Raw genomic sequence first — 23,094 nt, forward strand, 5'->3', positions numbered from 1 at the left:
ATTCATCAGTGACGTCATAACGCTGTTTGTCTACTACCGAAGCCATTATCGAATTTGAACAGGTATCTCGATTACCAACTTTATCTACAATGATTGGCATCGCGTCCTACATTTTTATATTATCAAATCAAGGTTTTAAAAACGTTGAAATTAACATTGTTTACATAGAAGTCTATCCAAATTCTACGTTGTTTGTTTTTACTACCTACTAAATTTAGTTTAATATAATAAAGATGAGTTCTTTATTCCTACCATAACATGATTAGAGTAGTAAAGTTACTACTTTATTATAACAGCTGTTTAGCCACTCGTTTTGAACGGTGAAGAAAAATATTATAACGAAACCTTAAGGCTTCTGGAGTCCTCTAATCCGCACTTGGATAGCACGGTGGACGATGGCCTAACTCCACGGCGGTCGCTAATGTGTTGCTAACGATGATGACTTAATGATAAATATATCACGCACCATAGAAGTAAAATGATGCTAGGAATCCTTCATCAGTAGGTACCTATCTAGTTAAGAGTGTTAGCATTTTATCAGGTTGAGCAGAGCAGAAGTAGAAAAAGCCCCTATTATTTTTATGACTGCAATTATTAAATTATTAAGAGTTTAAAATTGTATTATAGATACATCAACTCAGTTGTGCGCGCGGCCCTATGTGTGGGTAAACCTTGTACATATACAGTGACTTTGTGTGCGTGACAAGAGGTACAGTCGGGTACAAATACAAATACAGTTATTTACGGGTTATATACGGGTTTTTTTTTTAAAAAACAGTTATTTGGTAATTTAATGTTTATTTATTGAACATTATTCTGAATCGCTACTTGAAAAATCAAATGATGAATTTTCGGATTCGCTGCTCTCATCAAGGTTAATTATGAATTCTGACTCCATGTCAAAATGTCTATAGTATTCTTCTTCTTTCTTTTGTACATGTCGACAAGTATTACCCCACATCCCTTCATCAATTTGACTTAAACATTCATTTATGAGTTTCATTATTTCCGTCACATTTTGGTCGACATTACGCGAAGCAATATAATTTTTTAAAATTCCCCACACATTTTCTATGGGGTTTAGTTCAGGATGATATGGTGGCAATCGAAGAACTTTTATGCCATATCGCTGAAGTATGTCATCAATCTTGTAACAGATATAGTTTTCTTTATTTTTTTTAATCAAATCATACAGTTCAATTTTTTTCATATCTTGATTAAAAGCTATATTTTTTTCTGTCAGCCATCTCTGCATTTCTATTTTTTTGGAATTCGAATTTGGGGCTCTGTCATTTTGAACGTTATGGTATGAGGCATTATCAAGCACAACCACAGAGTTAGGTGGAAGATTCGGTACTAGACGTTCTTTTAGCCACTTTTCATAGTTTTCCGCGTTCATGTTAGAATGGTAATCACCAGAAACACTATTTGCTTTGTATGTCAATAGTGCGTTAGGTACGAAACCTTGTTCTGAACCAGCATGCACAATGATAATTCTTTGTCCTTTCGACAGGTTTCTCTTTAAAGGTGGTCCATCTTTATTACCCCATCCTTTGTTTTGAACATGATTAGTTAAGATATAGCTCTCATCTGTATATACGATACACCGATTTTCTTGACGGTATCTGAGTAAATTTTTTAGGTAGGAAAATCGTAGTTTTTGGATGTCATGCCGCTCTATAATAACACGTCTGTTATCCACAGTTTTTCGCCATTTGTATCCCAACTTTAACAAAGCTGTACGCAGAGTCGAAATACTTCCATCATAGTTAAGTTTATCTTGAAATATTCTTTTCAACTTTAGCAAGGTAGGTAACTCACGATGTTCTAAATGGTAATTTTGAATAGTGGAACGTATAACATCAACGTTAAAGTTGTCTAATTCTAACTTCTTTAAACGTTTTTTACGGTCTTTATGCGGAGATTTAAACTTAGAGTCAGATTCTTTTCCTTCAGCCAATATATTAGTAACTGTTCTCTCTGATACCCCCACTGCCATTGCTGTTCTTTTCCGTACGCTATTTAAATGTTCACTTAGTTTCGATATTAAAATTGGACTTGCACTGCAAACTGGATCACTTACTAGTTCCAATATATCTCTCGCATCTATTTTCAGAAATTCGTATACCTTAGCAATGGTTTCTCGAGTCTAAAACAATAATACGTAAACGTCAACAAGGATATATTTTTTCGTATATAGAATCATAATAAATACCTATTCATTACATCTAAATTTAAAAATAAAAAATATTTACCTGACTCCTTAAACATTTTTTCCGTGAAGAACTAGACATTTTCGTAAACGACTGTACCCGTAAGAAAAAGCGATAGGAACACGTCTTGCTCGAACGACGACTGCCGCGTCACTGCCACACGAATGAAAGTTGTATATTTACAAGCGCACGCACACATAGGGCCGCGCGCACAACTGAGTTGAAGTATCTATACACGTTATTGCAAAGTCATTTTGTCATTTTGTCATAATCGCTGACAACTGACAATCTAATTATGTTAATATAACTGTATGTAAGCAATTCTTAAATTTAATGCACCAATTGTTTCTGTGTACAGTCTAGAAATTAACACTTATTTAAAAATATAATTTTCTAATGTTTGTGGTTGTGGTTTGATTCATAAAGCAAAAAGCAAACTGTAGATGTATGGTGGGAAGCTTTGGCCGTGGCTATAGTTACCACCCTAACGACAAAGACGTGCCGCTAAGCGATTCAGTGTTCCGGTGCGATGTCGCGTAGAAACCCATTAGGAGTACCCCGCTGCCATCTTTGACTGCATCATCAAATGACCACCAGGTAAGACTGCAGTCTAGGCCTAACTTGTATTGAAATAAAAAAAAATATAGACATGCTATTAAAATTACATACCTAACCCAGTTTGAAGGTTTCGCACACGCTTCCTTTAGCATCCTCGCGCAGAGAGCAGCAGTTTTCGAAATAAAACTCAAGATTATAATCAACATTTTATTATTAAATGATAATTTGTTAATTTACAATCTCCGAACCCAAGGCACACGCCGTGTACGACCGCGGCACCAATCACCGTCGGCAGTCTTAGTGGTGATACATTGCTGCAACGCATGACCGCAGGCCAGCCTCGTCGCAGGGCGCGCCGGCGGCTCGTACTCGTAGTTGATTATTGTACTACGAACGATGCACGCACACACAGCGGCTGCCGCGCGAGACCGACCTCACAGAAATAACGGAAATATATCTTTCCCATTTTTTATGCATGCCAGCGTAGTCGTCGTGGGGTGGCCCGGTAGTTGAGAGATGTCAAACGCGCCTACGCATCATAGAATAAACAAATTTATAACTTTTATATAGTGGTGGACGACCGCACTCGCCCCGCGTCAACTAGTGCGGAGCAACTGGGAAGATCGTGTCAGAAGCTGACGTACTACACACTACATAAAACTATCACAAAATCGCAGGAACACAACCCGGATACGAGGTGCACACAATATGTAGATATTTATTTATTTTAGCACATGGACAGTGTATATCCAAAAAAATTCGTCGAACACCGTCCAGCTTAAATCTAGGAAAAGACTTCGAGAGCGGTCGGTGATGCGAGACAATTCGTTTAAATGAGACAACGATGAATCCCAATGAAAAGTTTAGGCTTCGTACTGTTCGTTAGCGCAGGTTCCTGACCAACTAGGTATTGCAAATCATTATTGTGCATTGAATCTGCGCCAAAACTGCTGCCAGAGGCCGATGCTGATACGTCGACAGGTTACGTCAAACAAAGGAAGACATTTCTTTTTATTTCAAGCTTTCCATAATTAAACTATTTGCGTTCAAACCAGTACAATAATCATTCATTTGTTTAATAAATTATTTCCTTAACCGTCGTTACACTTGCTTTAAACGAAAATCTCTATTCTTTATCACTGATCGCTCCGAGACTTACAACTTTTTAACAATGCTCAGTAAAATAACGGCTTTCCATCTGAACGAGTTCATGCTTGAAAACCGTTATGATGAAAACAATCAACCCCGAGGGCAGTTGCATACAAACCTCTAACCTAAACTTAATTGATAGGGATAGAACAGTGTTAGTGGGTTGAAAACATTGTAAAAATATAACATAACTTTTACTAAACATTATTTTCGCTTACCATTACCTCCGATCGCGATCCTAGCAATCCTGAACTTCCTTATATAAACATTACATTACAAACTGTACAGCTGAACATTATATGAAATCTATTTCGTACAATTTCTTTCCTAATTTTATAATATATAATATAATATAAATGATATTGGTCATTTTAGTAATTGTATGAAAATAGGAGAAAAAGCGTGAACAATGGGAGTTCCCCCAGATCACTTTGAACTTAAATCTATCAACACACCTATCGTATAGGCAGACACTTAGGCAAAGTAATATCTACGCTTCATGCAAGTATACATAATTGACAACGCGGCCCACGTACTACACGCAACGCAAACAAATCCACACGCAGTGTTCTCAGCTGTTGGTGACGTGTCTCTGAGCATACTGAGATTTAGTTTGACTAAAACGCTTGCCTTCGCGTCTACAAGGACGTTGACTTGGTCGGATGACTCGGCAACAGAAATCATCCGGATTGGCTCGCACTCATTTACAATAATAACACCACAAGTTCAGTTGCTACTGAATCAAGTCAATAAAAAACGTTCATATGGTTATTATTACGAAAATATTCCATTTGCGATCGATATGATTTTCATTGAATTGTGAATAACCGCGATCACTTGGAAGGGCTGAACTATGATCACGATGACACTAATAAACAGCATCACTAGTACTTGAAAGTGCGTGTAGCGTACAGTAAAAGACTTGACATGAAACACATACACACATGTGTGTATATAGTTGTCACCACACATTTCACTGACTAATTTTTTTAAATAATGATCTCAGTAAGGAGAAGCGGTAGAAAATTCATTTTCACAAATACACCATCGTCGCCATAGCGCGTTCTGAGTAGCGGCGTTACTTATCTTTGTGAACTGCCTAGGTGACTTAATACCTACATTAAAAATAAACCCCTTTTATACAATAACAAGTTATGCCATGATAATTGAACCACTAAAAAAAAATTTCTTATCTTCAGATCACAAGTTACAGTATCGTGTCTTTTATAAACATTTAACTTTAAGGACCGGATAAATAGTCGTTGCTAAGTGATGGCTTATGCCAAGTATGTGCTGAGAATCACATAAATAGACGGTACTTAAGAATTTACTTTCGTTGAAAGCCAACCTAATACCAAGCCAATGCTTAGCTAATTCATAGTACAGAAATTTGTGGACTAAGCAAGTTCTAAGTATACATTGGACAACAATGGATTCTGATTTGGAAAGTATAATTAAAACAATACAATGATGTGATCAAGTTTTATATGAGACGAGAGAGAATGAGTGATATTCATTCAGTTTCTGTTTATTTTGGTTGCCTTACAATTGAGCATGTTGTTAATGCTTCCATAAAATGCAGGGAAACTTGTACTTTGCCTTGAACTATGGCAAAGCAATGCTCTTAAAACCCGTATATTGAAGTTGGTACGAGTGACAGTGCTTGGCTATGTCAAAGTCGTTATTTGCAGAGTAATACTTTCCACTGACGCTAAGCAATGACTATTTATCTACTTATATTTATAACATATTCAAAGTTTAAAAAATATAAGAAATGCTACTAATATAAAAAAAGCTACAGTAACCTTTGAAAAGATAATTAACTTACAACAACTGGTCGAGTTCGCGTCAGGACTCGCGCAAGATAGGGTTCCGTCGTCGTACCCTTGAGTTTCCTGTGTATTACTCTCGCATCCCAAGACGCGCCTGGGTAGCGCTCAACTTTCACAAACTACGCTAAATGTCAGCGGCACAGGTTTGGCAATTAAATGGCTGAAGACAGCAGGACAGCCAGATAAACAACATTAGAACTAGTATTTGGTGAGATTCGGAACCCTAACTTGTGCTATTTCATTGTTGTTACACGCACAAATGATTCTGGCGCCCGCCATCATTGTTGCTGAAGTCTAACAAGTGCGGCGTCAGGAAGCAGTCCTGATAATATAACAACAACAACGGTCAACAGATACATCACTATTATACACATTTATACATTACTAATTAGATTCGTATTCATTATCATAAAGGCACTTTATCGATCTATCTACGCTACTCTACAATGAACTTGTGCAGAGTACGGTGCCAAGCGTGAGGTTTTCCACCTACGTTTACTTATCGCGTGTAAGTTAGGTAGGAGCGCCATCTAGTGATGTTACGATTTCCCAGTATTGTAACTAGATGGCGCTCCTACCATTCTATACAAAACGTAGGTGGCTAATCTCACACTTGGCACCGTGACGTTGCGGCGCGGCTCAGCAGCACACTGAAGGTGTTCAACTGCTCTGCGGGCTGGCGGCGCCCGCGTCGGGCCGCTTGGGAACAAGGGGAGACGCAACCACGTCCACTTCCACCTACCAACTATTTTGGAATTAATGCCAATTCGGCAGAGGTTTTCGCCGCCACCGACATCTGTATTCTCGACTGCGCAATGCGCAACCAGCCGAGTACTACGCCGTCACATAGACGGACGGGCACTGTGTACACAGTCTTATTTCTGTTCAATATATTTATAAAGTTCAAATATCGTACACAGCCCCAGCGGGACACTATTCCTACATGCAGCTCAACTAAAAAAGCTTCGGATTGCATCTAATAATTTTCACGGCCAAGTTGGCTAAGCAATGGTTACAATGCTTATGGAGTAGGCCCGATATTTTACTTTAAGATCCGAAAAGGACTATCTCCTTCAGTAGTTTGTATTTATTAGCTGTATAAAGTTTATTTTTTTCTTCCCTCATCCCACGGTGCTTTATTGCTAATTGTGAGTTACAATAGGTATTTAGTTTTTTAATTTGGCATAAATTACTTTTGAATGATATTTTAATTATGTATAAAAAAAAAATTGCGAGTGGGAGCGACACGGCGGTGGCGGTAGCGTTCGATGTTTCGGTAATTCAGTTTATTGGAACAATAATCGTAAAGTATAACATTAATTCAACTGCTTCGAAACTTAAAATAATCCAAATAAGACCTAGAAATGCGTTATAACGAAAAATACTATGGGTCCGTCGATTTAAGACGATATAATTTGTTGTATGATTGAGCCAAACGCTCAGTATTATTAAGTGAACGTGCGGGCAGCGCGTTGCAGCGGCGGCTACATGGCAGCAGCCAGAGGGGCGCTCGAGTGCGGCCGCGAGCGCTGAACCCGCTCCTAGCACGTGCTGCGGGCACGCTAGCGAACGGCAAACACGACTGAAGCAAATTAGTTTTGAATTCTAGAATATTCACGTTTGTATTAATTATAGAATCGGTATATATGAGCTACGGATAGTTTCACTTTTCTACTTTTCCAGAGACATTTTGATACCACTATGTGTGTCCCTTTGTTGTGTACAAGGCGGTGGAATTAATTGCGCAGCGCCAGTCGAACGCGTCGCTTTATAACAAAGTTTGGGAGCTTACAAACTTGTGACTTATTATACTCAAACTTACAATAATGTCCAATCTTGTTGGCCCCTGAATTACGCGCCATCTCACAACACGGCGGTTTACATTTTCAGAGTCTACTGTAAAAGTGCTAAAATATCCCGTAAAGTTTTTTCTTGCGTCGCGACGTGGCGAGCGCCGGTGAGGCGGGGGCGCCCCGCGTCGGTGGTACGGAGCGTACGGATGGCGAGCCCGTGCGGCCGCGACCGTTTAATGCGTGCCGTCGGTTCGTCTGTCCGTCCGTACCACTTAAAAAAATAGATGTAAAAATTTATTAAAGTAAATAAATTTCACATACAGTTGGATTCGATTCCGATTTTCCAGGCGTTGTTATTGTTACAAAAATGGAAAGCGCTTAACCTACACGAGAGCAATTGTGTCGCGAAGGTTTCAAGAAGCGCTCGTTAAAACGTTTGTAAGCCGGTGCCGCCGTCACGGCAGGTGCGGCAGGTGCGCCAGGCGGCAGTTCTCGATGTACAGGTCCTGAAACGCGGAGTGGCGACTGAACGTCACAGCACATACAGCTATTACACATTCGGTGTAATTCGATTATTAAAACAATAAAAATGGCGGGAATTTGAATAAACTAGTTATTTTTTTTATGGCACGGGGCGCTCAGACGGGCATGAACGTGCTTGACACTGTTTTTTTTTTTAATTAATACACATACCACGCATCGAACAGTAATAAAATTCCTGTTTGTGTTAACCCCCGTGCGGACAGTGGCGTGCATAGTGTTTTCGATCAAAAAATAGATACTTACATGATAAGTACCATAAAAAAAAAAATAGATATACGATATTTTGATGTTATTGTAAAATTTTATTTTGTAAGTAGGTACCTATCTAAAAAAAAATTGTGATACCCTTTTGGTCAAGATCGCATATTTCTCAATGGCAGACATTTTTAAAAATTGTCTGCCATTGCAGCGATTACATCAATTAATGTTTTTTTAATCTATGCAATAGACTAAAGTATTGTGATAAATAAATAATAAAACAATATTTAGTTATGAATACCGCAGCTAATATTAAAATTATATTTCAAGTATTACTTTTCAATTAGGGATACCGTTTACAATTCAAAATTAAAATATCATCGAAATATTATGAAGTTTGCCTATTTAATTCTAAAGCACGGGACTTTGAATTTACATAGAAGTGTCAGCCGTTTTAACTAGATGGCGCTTTCATAGTTTTCATTCTTTTTTTTTAACTTCAAATTGAAATCTTCCCGAGAGGCCCTGAGGTTTTATGCATCACGCAACTGTTGCGCAGAAGGGATAGAAAAAAATCAGACGAGTGCTATAAGGAAATTCACTACATTATATCATATAGGTTATTTTGAGGATGATTTCATGTCTAATTTTTCTAGAGCCTTTTATAGAGGATTCGAAGCGTGAGAATAGATAAGGCGCACCTTGACGAGCAGGTCCGCGGCGGCGAGGCGCGCGTGCAGGCGCTGAGCGGCGCGCTCGGCGCGCGCGGCGCGGGCCCGCAGCGCGCCCGCCTCGCGCCCGCCGCACCCGCACGCCTGCGACACGCGCCCGCACGGGCTCTGCGGAACCAAAGTTCATTTATTTCAAGTAGGCCTACTTTATAAGCACTTTCAAACTACAAGTCAGTCCGTTTGTAGTATTATTGATATCTGTATATCGTCTGGAATGGGTATGCTTTTAAAATGAAGGTAATAAATAACCTTTACCTTTGCTCGAAATTATTTAATAAATCGTGGTTACTAAACAATCGATGAATAGGGTATGTGACTGTTTTAAAAATATCAAAGTTTATGTATTGTTACTAACATTATATTTATTTATTTTAATATTTGTTTCGTGTTTAATTATTAGTATTTTATTAATTTTAATTATTTTTATTATTATTATTATTGTTAATTTAATTTGTGCTTCATTTTATGTTATTTTTAAAAACTGTTAAGTGCACACTATATGGGCTATGCCTGAAATAAAATTTTATTATTATTATTATTATTTGTCAAGAATTTGATTAAAATATAGTATAAATTTTCTATACATCTTAAAATATTTTTTTTTTCCAGTCAAGGACGCCTAATCACAAACGTGTTGTGACTTGTGACGTCCAAAGACTGTTAAAAATATGGTATTGCTATTGTTACAAAATACTTTATTACTAAATTCAAATTCAGTGACTGGGAGCATTTTTTAGACCATTTCTTGTTTATAAACAAATAGTGTTTTGACCATTATTTCTCCTAAATTAACCTTTAAAATCGATTTTAACAAGCGCCACTGTAAATAACTATAAGTTTTGAGATCGTTGCAGACACGTGACACCCAAACCGAGCGTTACCAAATACTGAAAATCATGCAAAAATAAACTTATTGTTAGCTTTCAAATAGCATTATGGTTTATTTGAGACTATAAAATAACCAGTCATATACCCTATTTCTTAGACAAGGCGGACAAAGACAATTCGAAGCAGACCACTCTCTTCTCTGAAAAGAGAGAAAAATTCTCATCTCTTTATCATTGAAAATAATGTGGAAAAAGAGCAATCTGCTGAGTTTCATGCCCGCGCGCGTGTGTGTGCGTATGTGCGCGTGCGTGTGTGTGCGTGCGTGCGTGTGTGTGCGTGCGTGCGTGTGTGTGCGGCGCACCTGCGCGTGCGCGGCGCCGGGCTCGGGCGCGCGCCGCTCCAGCCGCTCCAGCTGCAGCTGCAGCCGCTGCACCTGCTCCGCCTGCAACAGCACGCACCGAGCTTTGCGATTGTGATTGCGAAGAAATAAAATATTGTACAAAATATAAATTATTTCTTGCTGAGTATTCCTGCTCTAATTATTGGTTGGTGTCGTTTATTTATGAATATGGGTATTAGAGGCATAATGGAATAAAGGTTAGATATAATTAATTTTTGTGGGGATACCGTATAGTACGCTCGCGAGTAAGACTAGAGCTATACTTTTTACGCGAAGCCGAAAGTTGCCTAATCATTTATATTGCCGGTCATGAGATCCTTGGGCCAAATCGATTAATACTCTTGACAAAAAACTCAATTGGACTGAGCATCTATCTAACTGAAGACTAAAAGGTCTCAAAGCAATAAGCGCCGTTCGCCCACTTATAAATCGAAAATCAAATCTAAGTCTTAACATCAAACTTAAAATATACACTAGTTAGCCCTTGTATAACTTCCGCATTCCAGTGTCGCATTCGCCCATCGCCCTCACAGCTCTTACGAGATGGCCACGGGCAGCCCGCGGTTCGTGCGCAACGTCAAGCATGTCCAACGGCACTCAAGCAATGCCTAGTCCCCTCACCCGCGCGGCCAGCTGCTCGTCGGCCGCGGCCGCGCGCTGGCGGGCCTCCAGCTCCAGCGCGGCCACCTGCTGCTCCAGCGCGGCGCTCTCGGCGATGGTGGGCAGCGCGCCCGGCCGCGCGAACTGGCGCTCGTACTCCGCGATCTTCGACACCAGCTCCGACAGCCGCTCGTCCCCTGCGGATTCGAGGCTCGCTGGGATGCGGGATGGCCGAGTCGGCGAGTTACATTGTAGTATCGAGGATGCGGCCGGTAAACTTATAAAACTGAATTAATGCCATTGATATTTTTTGCGATCTATCAAAAGCGTTCGATTGCGTTAAACATAACAACTGATTGCCTACCTCTGTTATAGAACCCAAAGGTTTAGCATAAAAGACAAAATCTTAGTTTTTATTCAACTTAGAGGTCCTATAGGGCTTGTTTTTGGCTTCTTCAAATCTTAACCTTGCAATACAGTACCCACGGAGTAATTTAGGCCCCCTAGCTGTGTATATCGACTTCTAGAAGTCTCCTGACAGTCGATATGCTATCACTCACATTTCTAACATCTTCAATATTGTTTTTGATGTTATCGTAGGACGATATATGAATAGACTTCCGATTTCGGATTTATTTATTTGGAGCATAATATTTAAACACAAATAGCGAGCAAATGCTGTTATTTAAAAAAATTTACATTTTCAAATTTAAAATATTTCATTTTACTTTTTAATCGTCGACCATTTTTTAAGTAACTAAATGCATATAAAAAATTATTTTTGTCAAAAATAGAATATACTTATTTAATACTCGTTTGCACACTGTACGAGTTTATTAAAGCAAAGCATGCTTTAGCGTACACACCGGCACGCTGGTCCTCCGCAAATATCTCTCGCTCGTCGTCCAGCTTGCAGGACCAGTACTCCTCGCAGCGATCGTACTCGGCCTTCATCTGCTCGAGGCTAGACTCCAGCTCCCTGAAAATTCAAAAATTCAAATTCGAAATTCTTTTATTTCAAGTAAGCCTAATATGAGCACTTTTGAAACGTAAAGTATGTCTGTTTGTAGTTACTCTACCACTAGTTCGGAAGGCAAATTCTACCAGCAATTGCTCTCTTCCAACATCATTTACAATTTAACAATCATTGTTCTATCTTGTGTAAGATGAAAGCCGAGCCAGCCAACCTTATGAAATTCATCAACAGCATAGTAATTCATTCTTAAACTTATGTAATGGTAAATCTAATATTACCTTCGGTATAATGTCTAATAACTCAGTAGTATAACTATCTTTTCTGACATTCTTAAGACGATATGCGGATATCACTAATTTAAGAACGTTTCTAGTAAGTCGATTGTTTATATCCACTTTTTTTAAAAGATTAATATTTTGTTTTAAATTGGAATAAATAGATTGCGAAACTAATATTAGTATACCGAATTATTTAAATTTTTCTCGGAGAGATTCGCGTGATCTAAGTTTGTTTATTGATCGGACGGCTCTTTTTTGTAATATTTATATAATATATATATCAGCTGCTTTCCCCCATAGCAAGATCCCGTAGTACATAATACTATGAAAGTAGACCAAATAGACAAGCCCAGCAGTTTCCACGTCTGTGAACTGTCTAATTTTTCTGACTGCATAGGCAGCTGAGCTAAGTTTAACCACTAATGTTTCTATATGGGCATAACACTGAGAATTCTCAATTTTTATCGTTTCTTCGTTAATCATTATATTTTTAACAATCTTCCTCACATTTGGTAAAATAAATTTCACACATTTATTTTTTTAGCATTTAAAAGTAAGTAATTGACAGTAAACCAGTGAGACACATGCGACATAGCACGGTTTACATTGTCAGAATTGTCTTTACTTTTATCAGTCTTAAAAATGTATGATTTATAATCTGCAAACAGTACAATGTTACAAGTGTAACTGACATGGTGAACTAGATCATTTATATACACTAAAAATAGAAAGGGACCCAGCCCTGTGAGACACCCATTAATACAGGCGAACCCTGAGAATTTATGTCTTTTATTTATATACCCTTTGGGTTCAATCAGTGAGTTAAAGACAATCAAATCAAGTGCAAAGTAATTGATGCCATAATGGCTTAGTTTAAGTAGCAAGGTTTTATGTTCAACACAATCGAATGCTGTGGATAGATCACAAAAGACACCAATAGCGATTCTGCGAATGTTCCCAGGCATTGTAAATATGTTTTATTACTTTAGCTACCGCATGCGTTGTCTTTAGTAAACCCACACTGATCTAGGTGAAGAAGATTATTATCATCAAAATGTTCTTGAAGTTGGTTAAGTATTATTTTTTCAAATATCTTACTAAGTGAAGGTAGGATTGAAATAGGCCTGTAATTATTTAGGTCAGCTTTGTTACCAGATTGAAATAGAGGAATAGTTTTCCATGTTCCGTTAGATTTGGAAAATACCCATATTAACACATTAATTAACAATTATGGCTAAATAAGGGGCCATGACATCAATGATGTAACTTATCACTATCACAGACATACACCATTAATGATCACCTATCTTTTTAAATTTTAATGATTTAATTTTTTGTATAATATTTGATGCAGATATATGTTTAAAATTAACTAAAACATTGCACTTTTTAACATTTTCTCTTAATAAACTATGTTAACAAAACAGGAACATTCTGAAATAACTCTGCGAACGTACTGGCCAACTCCCTGTCAGAGGTCACTTAATTATTGTTAACAATTAACTCGTAGTACATATCGCGATACTTAATCTTTCCCGATTAACAAATTCCCAGGTAGTTCCTATTTTGTTATCAGACTTTATTATTTTACCTTAAATATATAGCGATTTAGCATAAAACATTTTTTACGTGTCCGAGGAATTTTCTTCGCCATGAAATTGGACATTTTTACTGTAACACTTGGTACACTGCATAAAGCATAAAGTAAACTGCTAAGTATCAGCTGGTATCAGCATAAAGTAAACTGCTAAGTACTATACCTTAGTAATTAAATCTAAATCTATATCTCTAAACACTATAAAGACTCGTCCTGTTTGTCTGATCCATGAAAGCATATCGGACGAAGTCGCGGCCAACAAAAAATACGCGTGTTTTACTCACTTGATCACCGCAGACATGTCCTGCTTATCACTCTCGTGTTTCTGCTTCACATCCGCCAGCTGCTTCCTCAGGACCTCGACCTCCGCGTCCCACTGCGCCTGCGCGCCCGCCTCCCGCGCAGCGCCCCCGCCAGCCGGGGAGTCTTCGTCGGCATTCAGGTCGTGTACGGCTTTTCTGAACGTGGCTATGGTCTGTCGCATTACGGCGCATTGGGGACAGTCATTTTCATTTTGCAGCGGTAGGCTTTCATTAGGGATTATTGCTTGCAGTTTTTCCACAACTTCACTCAAATACAGCTTCCTTTCTATTGCAAGTAATGACGATTCGGGAGTCTATAAATAATAAAGCAATCATTTGTGTGGCAAAAGAAGGACAACACATTCATATTTATCATTACTAATAACATCATTACACATAGAGAAAGGATTTTCTTATATGTTGGTTTGTAATCGATAAAGGACAACCGCAACTCTCTATACGAGAGTTGCTACCGAAACAAATTAGTGTACAGCAACGAAATTTGGCTTCTTGGAACTTAGCTTTTTTTCACAAATTTTTGGTGTTTTTTTCGTTTCCGAACAATTTGGGGTTCCCGAGATATTAAATATTAAAGATTTCAATCGTCATGTGTCAAGTTGTCAACTGTCATCAGTCGGTGTAATTCTTATAGAGAAACAAAAAAAAAACAACTCAATCCGCAGACATAAATCTGTATCACTTAAAAACAACATTGGTCGATCGGTCGCTTGTTAGCATTCTTGCGGTTGTCCTTTTACATATATATAAAATGTTCAAGGAATCGGCGAGCTGGTACCTCGGTGGCGCGCGCGGCCTCGGCGCGTCCGGCGCACGCGGCGCGGCGCGCACTGGCCTGCAGCGCGGCCTCCAGCGCGGCCTCCAGCTCGTCGTGGCGGTCGCGCAGGCGCTGTCGCTCGGCGCGCAGCTCGTCGGCGCGCGCGCTGGCCGCCGCCGCGTCCGCGCGCGCGCTCTCCGCCGCCGCCGCCTCGCGCCGCGCCGCCGCCGCCGCGTCGTCGGCCGCGCGCGCCGCCGCCCGCCGCTCCGCCGCCGCGCTGCCCTCCTGCCGCTTGGCCCGCTCCTGCGCGCCGACACGCCGCTCACAGTTCACAGCGTACTAGCACTCGACTGTACACCGTCCTCGGCATTCCATTCATCGACTATGATGATGGCCGAAGGTGGACGATTGGACGCCCGTGATAACATTATGGACAAATCTTAGGGATTAAGTCTATTTTCATCTGGCTTCGATTTGATAGCCCAATGTCCGACTCTGACTTCACTTTAGGGCTATCGGAAACTAAAATTATGCATATCCAATACATATTTGAAAATTGAATTTATGTACATAAGAATTTAGCAAAATTTCAAAAGTATAACTACTCTACGATAAACTCGTAGACCGAATTGCCAGTAAAGCTTCTAGAATGCTCGGATACCTGTCTCGATCATCTGAAGATTTTACCAAATTAAAAACAATCAAAATACTATATTGTGCCTTTGTAAGGAGTAATCATGAATACGCATCTCAAATATGGAATCCCCAATATGAGGTGCACACAGCGGCGTGCATTGGGTTTCTTACCAGGGTATGCATACACCAGGAAAATTGCATAAAACGGCACAAATTCTCCTCCTATTCGAGTTATATATCAATGTTAGGGTATGCAGTGCTTTTGTGCTCTCTCTTATATGCTTAGATCTTGCGTATCATCCAACAAACTATAAATAAAAATGATAAAATTATCTTTTTTGTACCAATGCAACCTCTGCGCGTAAATTTATGGCTAATCTTAATATATATAAATCTCTTGTCACGATGTTTGTCCGCGATGGACTCCTAAACTACTTAACCGATTTTAAATTATAATGGCACACCGTGAGCAGTCTGTTTCAACTTAAGAGATAGGATAGTTTAGATTTTTAATTATAGTCGCAATTTTATTTTATTGCAAATTATTTTTCTATAATTAATTGACAGTCACATGTTATATATATATAATACTACTATACTAATTTAAGGCTTAGCGATACTGAATGCTTTAAAAACAAAATCAAACGCAGACGAAGTCGCGGGCAACAGCTAGTATAATTATATAATTTTTTAGATCTTTTAACTTGAGTTAGTAAATCTGCTGTTCAAGACTAATCAATAATTTTAAGTACTCTCACAAGTTTAAGTAGCTATAACTTTTCAGTGTTGGTCATTCCTATTTTTAGACTTACACTATTCAGAAATCTTTTAACTTTGTACTATACTTCCCGTGTGAGCATTTTCCTTTCTTACTATGTAAATTCTATACTGCATAAGATTAGTAATTCATTAAGGGTAATTGTATGTCATTTTAAACGTTGCACTAAATTTGGTTGCCTCGTATCTCAGCAATAGAACCCAAAGAGTTTGCATAAATGATGCAAAGTCTCAGGGTTCAAATACCTCAATGGGTGTCCCACAAGGCTCGATTTTGGGTCCTTTTCTATTTTTAGTGTATATAAATGATCTACCATACCATGTCAGTGGAACATGCAACATAGTATTGTTTGCAGATGATACATCTCTAATTTTTAAGACTGACAGGAGTAAAGATAACTCTAATGATGTAAACCGTGTTATGTTGATGTGTCGCACTGGTTTACAGTTAACAACTTACTTCTAAATGCAAAAAAACAAAGTGTGTCGAATTTATCTTACAAAATGTAAAGAAAATTAATAATAATCTAATGATTATATGTAAATCACTAAAAATGGAGACCTCCAGTTTTTCTGTGCGTGACCTGGGATAATAAGCTTGAGTGGGGTGCCCATATAGATACACTAGCGGGTAAACTAAGCTCGGCTGCCTACGCAATTAGAAAACTAGACAGATTACCAACATTGAAATAGCTAGGCTTGTTTATTTTGCATACTTTCATATATTGTGATTACATGTATGCTAAAAAAGTTGGGAAAAAATTATATAACTTATAGCAAAATATGAATTTGACTGTGAGATGGTTGTAACAAAAAAAAACCTGGCTAAGTTTGTTGTGGGCCCTCCCGAGCTTTAGTTTTAAGAACAGTAATCAGTATCTCATAACGTAACTGGTAACCTGTTATATGTATGAATGCTTCATAATTGCCTGTGATAAGGTTTATATGAATAAGACATTTTTGAATTTAAGTATTACGTTACAATCTGCCAGGGTTAGTGCTCTAATTTCCTCTCTCCTCTACCTGTGAACATTTTTGGTGATTTCTCTGAAGTTGTTGTTTGAATTAGCCTCACAAACATAAGATAGTCACTAGCCCATGCAGCATCTCTGTCCACTAACCTGCAGCTCCCGCACTTGATCCTGCAGCGCGGCAGTCTCCGACCGCAAGCGCGCCTCCGCGTCCGCGCGGCGCGCCGTCTCCTCAGCGAGCGTTCGCCGCAGCGCCGCGGTGCGCTCGCGCTCGGCCGCTGCGTCGAGGGCGGCCGCGCGAGCGGCGTCCGCGTGGCGCGCCTCCAGCTGGCGCAGGCCGGCCTGCAACTCGGCCTCGATGCGCGCGTGGTTGTCGTCCACGTCCTGCGCCAGCTCGCGCGCGCGCCGGTTGGCCTCGGCCAGGTCGTCGCGCAGCTTGTCCCGCTCGGCGCGCGCGCCGCCCAGCTGGCGCGTCGCCGCGTCCAGGCGTAGGCGCGCCAGCGCGGCCGCAGCCAGCAGCAGCAGAGCGCGCGCGTCGGGCGCGTCGGCGCCGCCCAGCGCGCGCAGCTCGGCGTCCAGCGCGCGCTCCAGCTCCTGCGGCCGCAGCGCCGCGCCCGCGAAGCCCAGCTCGGCCAGCAGGCGGCGCGGCCGCGGCACGCCGGCGCGCTCCCACGCCTCGGCCACCGCGTCGCCGCCCAGCGCGTCGGCCGCGTCCGCCGGCTCCGCGTCCGGCGAAGCGAGCGAGTCCGCCAGCGATGCGTTGAGCCGGTCGAAAAACTCGCCGACCGAAATCTCCTCGGCTGCGCTGTCGAAGACGCGGTCGACGAGCTGTCGGTCGACGCCGCCCATGCGCAGGCCGCGGCACAACTCGAGCGCGCGCGCGCGGTCCACGGGGCGGTCGTGCTGCAGACGCGGCGCGTCGTCGCGGCTCTCCATGGCGGAGGCGCTGCGCTTGCAGTGCAGGCGCTGGCGCGCGCGCACGGCGTCCAGGCGCGACTCGGAGGCGCCGCGGGGACGGGTGGCGACGGTGGCGGCGCGCGGTGGGCGCGAGCGGCGTCCGTACTTCTTGGCGCCGAACACGAACTTTGGGGCCACCTCGCGGCCTGACGAGTCGTCGTCGCTGGCGGGCGCGTCCAGCGCGGCCAGCAGGCCGGAACGGAACTGCGCGAAGGTGGCGCGCTCGCGGCTGCGGAACAGCGAGTCTACGAGCGCAGCGCCGCGGTCCTCGAGCTGCAACGAGTCACACAGCTGCAGCGCGGCGCGCCGGTCCAGCGCGTCCTCGTCGGCTACGTCGAAGGTTTTGAATGCACTGTACAGCTGTTGCTCGTACTGATTGGGGGGCGCGCTGTCCATATCTCGAGCTTGACTGACAACGGATGAGCCATGGAAAGCGCATTGAGCTCGTTATTTACATCGGGGAGATCACATGTTGCATGCTAAGAAAATATTACTATCGAGAACAACTGGACTCAAATTTTAGTAATAGCTGGAATGTCGAATGTCAATGTCAAGTAATATGTCCTATGTCAAACGTCATCTTGACAAATTCATTAAAAGAGCTTTGAAGGATTTACACAGAGTGCTGGCATAGGTTCTCTGTCTGAGACATATTTTTTTTGACAAAGCAAGTTTTGCGCTTTGCTATATGCATACGTAGTAATGAAAAAAAAACACCTAAAAAGTTATAAAATATGAATCGAGCAGTTTGGGCGGTGGTCTTCATACAGAACGCTTATTTCAACAATCTTAGTAGTTAATACTTGAAGTACTAAATATTTTTCTCAGAAGCTTCGGAACTTACGTTCGGAACGGACTTTTAATCGGGTGCTTCTTTTGCTTTTTGGAATTCGGCTTAGTAACTACAGACAAAAGGCACATATCTTGATAACCTGTATAATCTGTGGCACTGATTTTTTTAAGACTTTCAGGAATAAATATTTTTTGCTGTTTTGGCACTACGAAAAGCCATAAATCAAAAGAAGAAGAAGAAGAAGAATAAATATTGGAGGTCACAGATATGTGCTATAAACTACCTGAAAATAAAGATCTGTGGATAGAAGCCGAAGCTCCGTAAAACAAGTAAAAAAATATTTTTTCTAGTCAATAACTCTAAGTCAATAAGTCAGTAATTCAGTAATCAGTTATCATATAAAAACTTCTCTGTGTTTAACTGTTTATTTACTGAATATTAAGGAAATTAGGTAGCCTATCCGAAAGAATAGAATAAGCTTACTACTGATCAAGAAGAAAATACATCATATCTCAAATGGGAAGTCTATCTTAATATTTTTTCTGAAACTTAAATGGTGAATAGCGCATATAGTGAATAATAAAGTGTTTGGTTTCAATAATCTGAATTTAGAAACTTGTCTGTACAGTAATTAAATTGGCCTTGTTGTGCAGTTTATAAAATCAAGTTTACTTACCTAGCTACACAAAGAATTACAAAATTTCAATTGATCGAAAAAATAGACTCACGCACTTCGCGAATCAATCGTCATTGGACAAACAACACAAACAAAGAGTAACTTAACACTAATTAAAATTTACAACAAAGATACGGATGCATTATCTTGAAATTGGATAAATTTAGTGCCCAAAATGGTTTTCAAAAAAATTCAAATAAACAAGAGCGATTATGCAAATCCAATCAATATCGAGAACTGTGCTGAGAGGAAAGGACACCGTCGTCGCTGTAACATGGTGCTGTTGGGCATTCTGCTGCTGGTGTCGTGCGCCTTCGCGGCGCTGCTGGCGGGCGCCCTGCTGCTGAGGCGCCGGGAGGCGGCGCTGCAGGTGCGCTACCGACACCTCGTCGCGGCCAAGAGCTTGTACTACCGGAGCCATCCCCTGCCCGGCGGCCTCAGCCAGGTAGTGTCGTGCTACTACGACATGCCCACGCCACGCCGGCCCGGCGCCCGCCAGCTCTTGCCCGCCGACATCCACCCGAACCTATGCACTCACATCAATGTGGCTTTTGCCCAAATAAAGGACAAGAAAATTTTCCTAGAAGGATACCAGCATCAGGTCATATCTGATGTTGTCAAACTAAAAGAGATCAATCCTAATTTGAAAGTACTCCTCTCAGTGGGTGGTGCAGGGAATCATGGTGGATTTTCAGAAATGGTTTTCAACCACACTTGTAGGAAAACTTTCATAAGATCTATTAAGTATACACTCAAGAACCTTACACTGGATGGTATTGATCTTGACTGGGAATTCCCTGTGGTGAAGTATCAGAACGATTTTGGCAATAGAGAGAGACAGCATTTTTCACAGTTGCTTAGGGAGATCAGAATGGAGTACAACCGAGAAAGGAGAGACTATCTGCTCACTGTAGCAGTGGCAGCTCCCCAGATTATTGTAGATGCTGCCTATGATGTTGACCAGATTAATCTGTACGTTGACTTTGTCAACCTTATGACCTATGACTTCCACACCTACACAAAGTTCACACCAATGACAGGGTTAAATTCTCCACTCTATCCACGAGCCAGTGAACAACTCTACCTGGCAACTCTAAACACCAACTATACAGTGGAGATGTACAAGACCAAAGGACTAGACCCATTCAAAATTGTTGTGGGTATACCTACTTATGGCCACACATTCACTTTAGTCAATAGAGACAACACTAAAGTGGGCAGTCCCGCTGTCGGTTTTGGAACTCTGGGTGAACAAGGCTTTGTCAACTACCCGGACATTTGTAAGTTTCTGAATAAATTTCAAAATGAATCAACAATCAAAATGGATGAGGATGCAAAGGTGCCATATTTCTTTAAGAATTCAGAGTGGGTGTCCTACGATAACCCTGAGAGTGTCATAGAAAAAGCAAAGTATATAAGGCGCAACAACCTGCGAGGTGCCATGATATACTCCCTGAACGCAGATGACTACGATGGAAAATGCAGTGGGGTGGAAGGCACTGAGAAGTTTCCTCTGGCCTTCAGCATCAAGAACACCCTCAGAGGCATGTAAAAGTTTTCGAATTAGAGAACTAGAGATGAAAACAAGGAACATGTGGCCATTGCGCTAATATACATACCTTCGTTTTCCTGCTGACGTAGGTGATTTTAAACATAGTACACGATTTCATGATAGCCGATGTCTGCGTGTCGACTCTGGGCGCGCGCTGGCTCGGGGCATGGTGGGCGGGCTGCGCCCACGCGCCACTCTTGGCGGGCGAGCTCGGCGGAGTGGCGGGCTACACACTGCGGGGCACGCCGGGCACTGGGCCGTGCTCGTCCGCACAGAACGCGCACCGAGGCTCTGGTCGACTTCATTAGCGGACTTTTACAATTAGAAAAAATGCAAGAAACCGTATGTTTAAGTGGGAGTTTCCACTCGAGCGGGCGCGCACGAGTGCGGACCCGCTCGCTGAGTAGTGTAGCTGATTATAAACATTCAGTATCGACAGTTATGCACCACATTACATTTTGATATACATGCGTTGTAATTTGCGTTTCGTCCATTCGTTAATTTGTTTATAGTGGCATACATTTTCTGTGATTTAATTTAATCTAAGATAATTTATTTTGTGGCTGTGATTCTGGTATTAATAATTATTTATGTTACAAATTGTAAATACACTTAAAGTTTATTGCATTAAAAAGTAATAGTTGAATCTAAAATATTTTTTTGTCTTTTAATTGCAATCCTGAAATAGGGTAGAAACAAATTCCGTTTTCGGTAGGTCCCATTTCAAAAATAGAAGTAAATTGCGTTGCTGCGTTCGGGAACACTGGCCTGGTAAGTTCTACATTGGGATGTCAAGATGATGAAATGGAAACCTTGTTGAAATCGTTACCTTAGAATCAGAGCTCGCTACCCAAGCCCACCAACCCTTTTTAAGAGCAGTGAATGAGTGATGATCATCTTATTAATGTCCCACCTTTCGTATGTGTCAGAATCGCGGATGGTAAGTAATGAAATCAAAATATGAAACATGATCAATTATTTAGTAATATTTGATACCCATGCAAAAAAAAATTAGTAGTTCAACGTAACAAAAATGAGACTAAAAACAAAATGCACCGCCAAGTCGACGTCAGGTTGGCGGGTGGCAGCTAAACGGCGTAAAATACTTTTGTATATATATAGATCAGATTTTAGCAGTCTTGATAGCTGAAAAATTTACATTTTATCTTATCCACCCCCATTAAAGAAGGAAAAATGTAATTTGTGTAATCTGAAACTCCTACAGATATTATCATAGCAATGCATTTTTCCACTGCTCTTTTAAAAGAACAATTTGAAGCTTGCTGCGGCGCCTACCGGTCCTGTCTATTTAAAGCCCAACGCGGACTTTGTATCACTAACAATGCAATTATAATCATCACCGTGCTCAACCCATTACAGGGTACGGGTCTCCTTTCAGAAAGAAGGTTTAGGCCATAGTCCAACACGCTGGCGAAGTGCGGATTGGAGACGGAGATGGTTGGAGATTGGCACTTTACGTGGCAATGCTGTTCCGAGAGAACTGATTTGTGGTAATTAGTTCAGCGTATTGGAGTGCAATACTTTATTGGATAATATTATCAAGCCTAAAATATATAATGTTTCGCGCCTTTTATGCGGATCGACATTGACACTTAACATTGGCCAAACAGCCCGTGGGAGTTGGCGCCCAATACCTTCTAATTTTTATTAAGTTCAAGGCTTGGCTCCTACTTGATATTGAGTGGGTGGCTACGAATTAAATTAGGATGAATTGCGATAATTTAAGCGTGCAGTTCACACGGAGCAAAGTTCGATCGTGTGAGATGTCTACCTTTGAGGTTTAATATTAAATAACGAGGAATATAATTGCAATTTTCGGTTTGCCTAACGCCTAAAGCTCTGCCTAACGCGCGGATCTGGTGAATTTCATTATAACACTTTCAAAAAATAGTCATTTGGCAATTACGATAGCCATGGGCGTACCAAAGTCCTCAGCAT

The 23,094-nt window shown here is 41.0% G+C and overlaps 3 protein-coding genes across 3 annotated transcripts; 1 reads left to right on the top strand and 2 right to left on the bottom strand.

The window, feature by feature from the left end:
* Positions 1–777: 777 nt before the first annotated feature.
* Positions 778–2,441, bottom strand: LOC120627590. The gene is made up of 2 exons (XM_039895600.1): positions 2,256–2,441; positions 778–2,149 (listed from the first exon to the last, which is right to left on the bottom strand). The coding sequence occupies exons 1-2, from the start codon at positions 2,292–2,294 to the stop codon at positions 812–814; spliced, it is 1,377 nt and encodes a 458-aa protein (XP_039751534.1). The 5' UTR covers positions 2,295–2,441; the 3' UTR covers positions 778–811.
* A 523-nt stretch (positions 2,442–2,964) lies between these two features.
* On the bottom strand, positions 2,965–18,648 carry LOC120627362 (blastoderm-specific protein 25D). Its single transcript, XM_039895347.1, has 8 exons — positions 17,308–18,648; positions 14,795–15,076; positions 13,981–14,312; positions 11,712–11,824; positions 10,867–11,042; positions 10,207–10,287; positions 8,988–9,125; positions 2,965–8,051 (listed from the first exon to the last, which is right to left on the bottom strand). Exons 1-8 carry the CDS (start codon positions 18,508–18,510, stop codon positions 8,001–8,003), a joined length of 2,376 nt encoding a protein of 791 aa, XP_039751281.1. The 5' UTR covers positions 18,511–18,648; the 3' UTR covers positions 2,965–8,000.
* A 698-nt stretch (positions 18,649–19,346) lies between these two features.
* On the top strand, positions 19,347–21,790 carry LOC120627694 (chitinase-3-like protein 1). Its single transcript, XM_039895717.1, has one exon. It carries the CDS (start codon positions 19,759–19,761, stop codon positions 21,133–21,135), a length of 1,377 nt encoding a protein of 458 aa, XP_039751651.1. The 5' UTR covers positions 19,347–19,758; the 3' UTR covers positions 21,136–21,790.
* Positions 21,791–23,094: the final 1,304 nt, after the last annotated feature.

This window comes from Pararge aegeria, chromosome 11 (assembly GCF_905163445.1).
Source record: "Pararge aegeria chromosome 11, ilParAegt1.1, whole genome shotgun sequence".
Lineage (NCBI taxonomy): Eukaryota > Metazoa > Arthropoda > Insecta > Lepidoptera > Nymphalidae > Pararge > Pararge aegeria.

What these genes read in the sequence shown, in the direction of transcription:
- LOC120627590 (XM_039895600.1), bottom strand. Translation starts at nt 2,294, where the DNA reads ATGTCTAGTTCTTCACGGAAAAAATGTTTAAGGAGTCAG. An exon ending in AAAAATGTTTAAGGAGTCAG is followed by an intron (nt 2,150 to 2,255) that starts GTAAATATTTTT and finishes TTATTGTTTTAG; the next exon opens with ACTCGAGAAACCATTGCTAA.
- LOC120627362 (XM_039895347.1), bottom strand. Translation starts at nt 18,510, where the DNA reads ATGGACAGCGCGCCCCCCAATCAGTACGAGCAACAGCTGTACAGTGCA. An exon ending in CCGGCGCCGCGCACGCGCAG is followed by an intron (nt 9,126 to 10,206) that starts GTGCGCCGCACA and finishes TTGGTTCCGCAG; the next exon opens with AGCCCGTGCGGGCGCGTGTC. An exon ending in CCGCGGACCTGCTCGTCAAG is followed by an intron (nt 8,052 to 8,987) that starts GTGCGCCTTATC and finishes TCCGCGTTTCAG; the next exon opens with GACCTGTACATCGAGAACTG.
- LOC120627694 (XM_039895717.1), top strand. Translation starts at nt 19,759, where the DNA reads ATGGTTTTCAAAAAAATTCAAATAAACAAGAGCGATTATGCAAATCCA.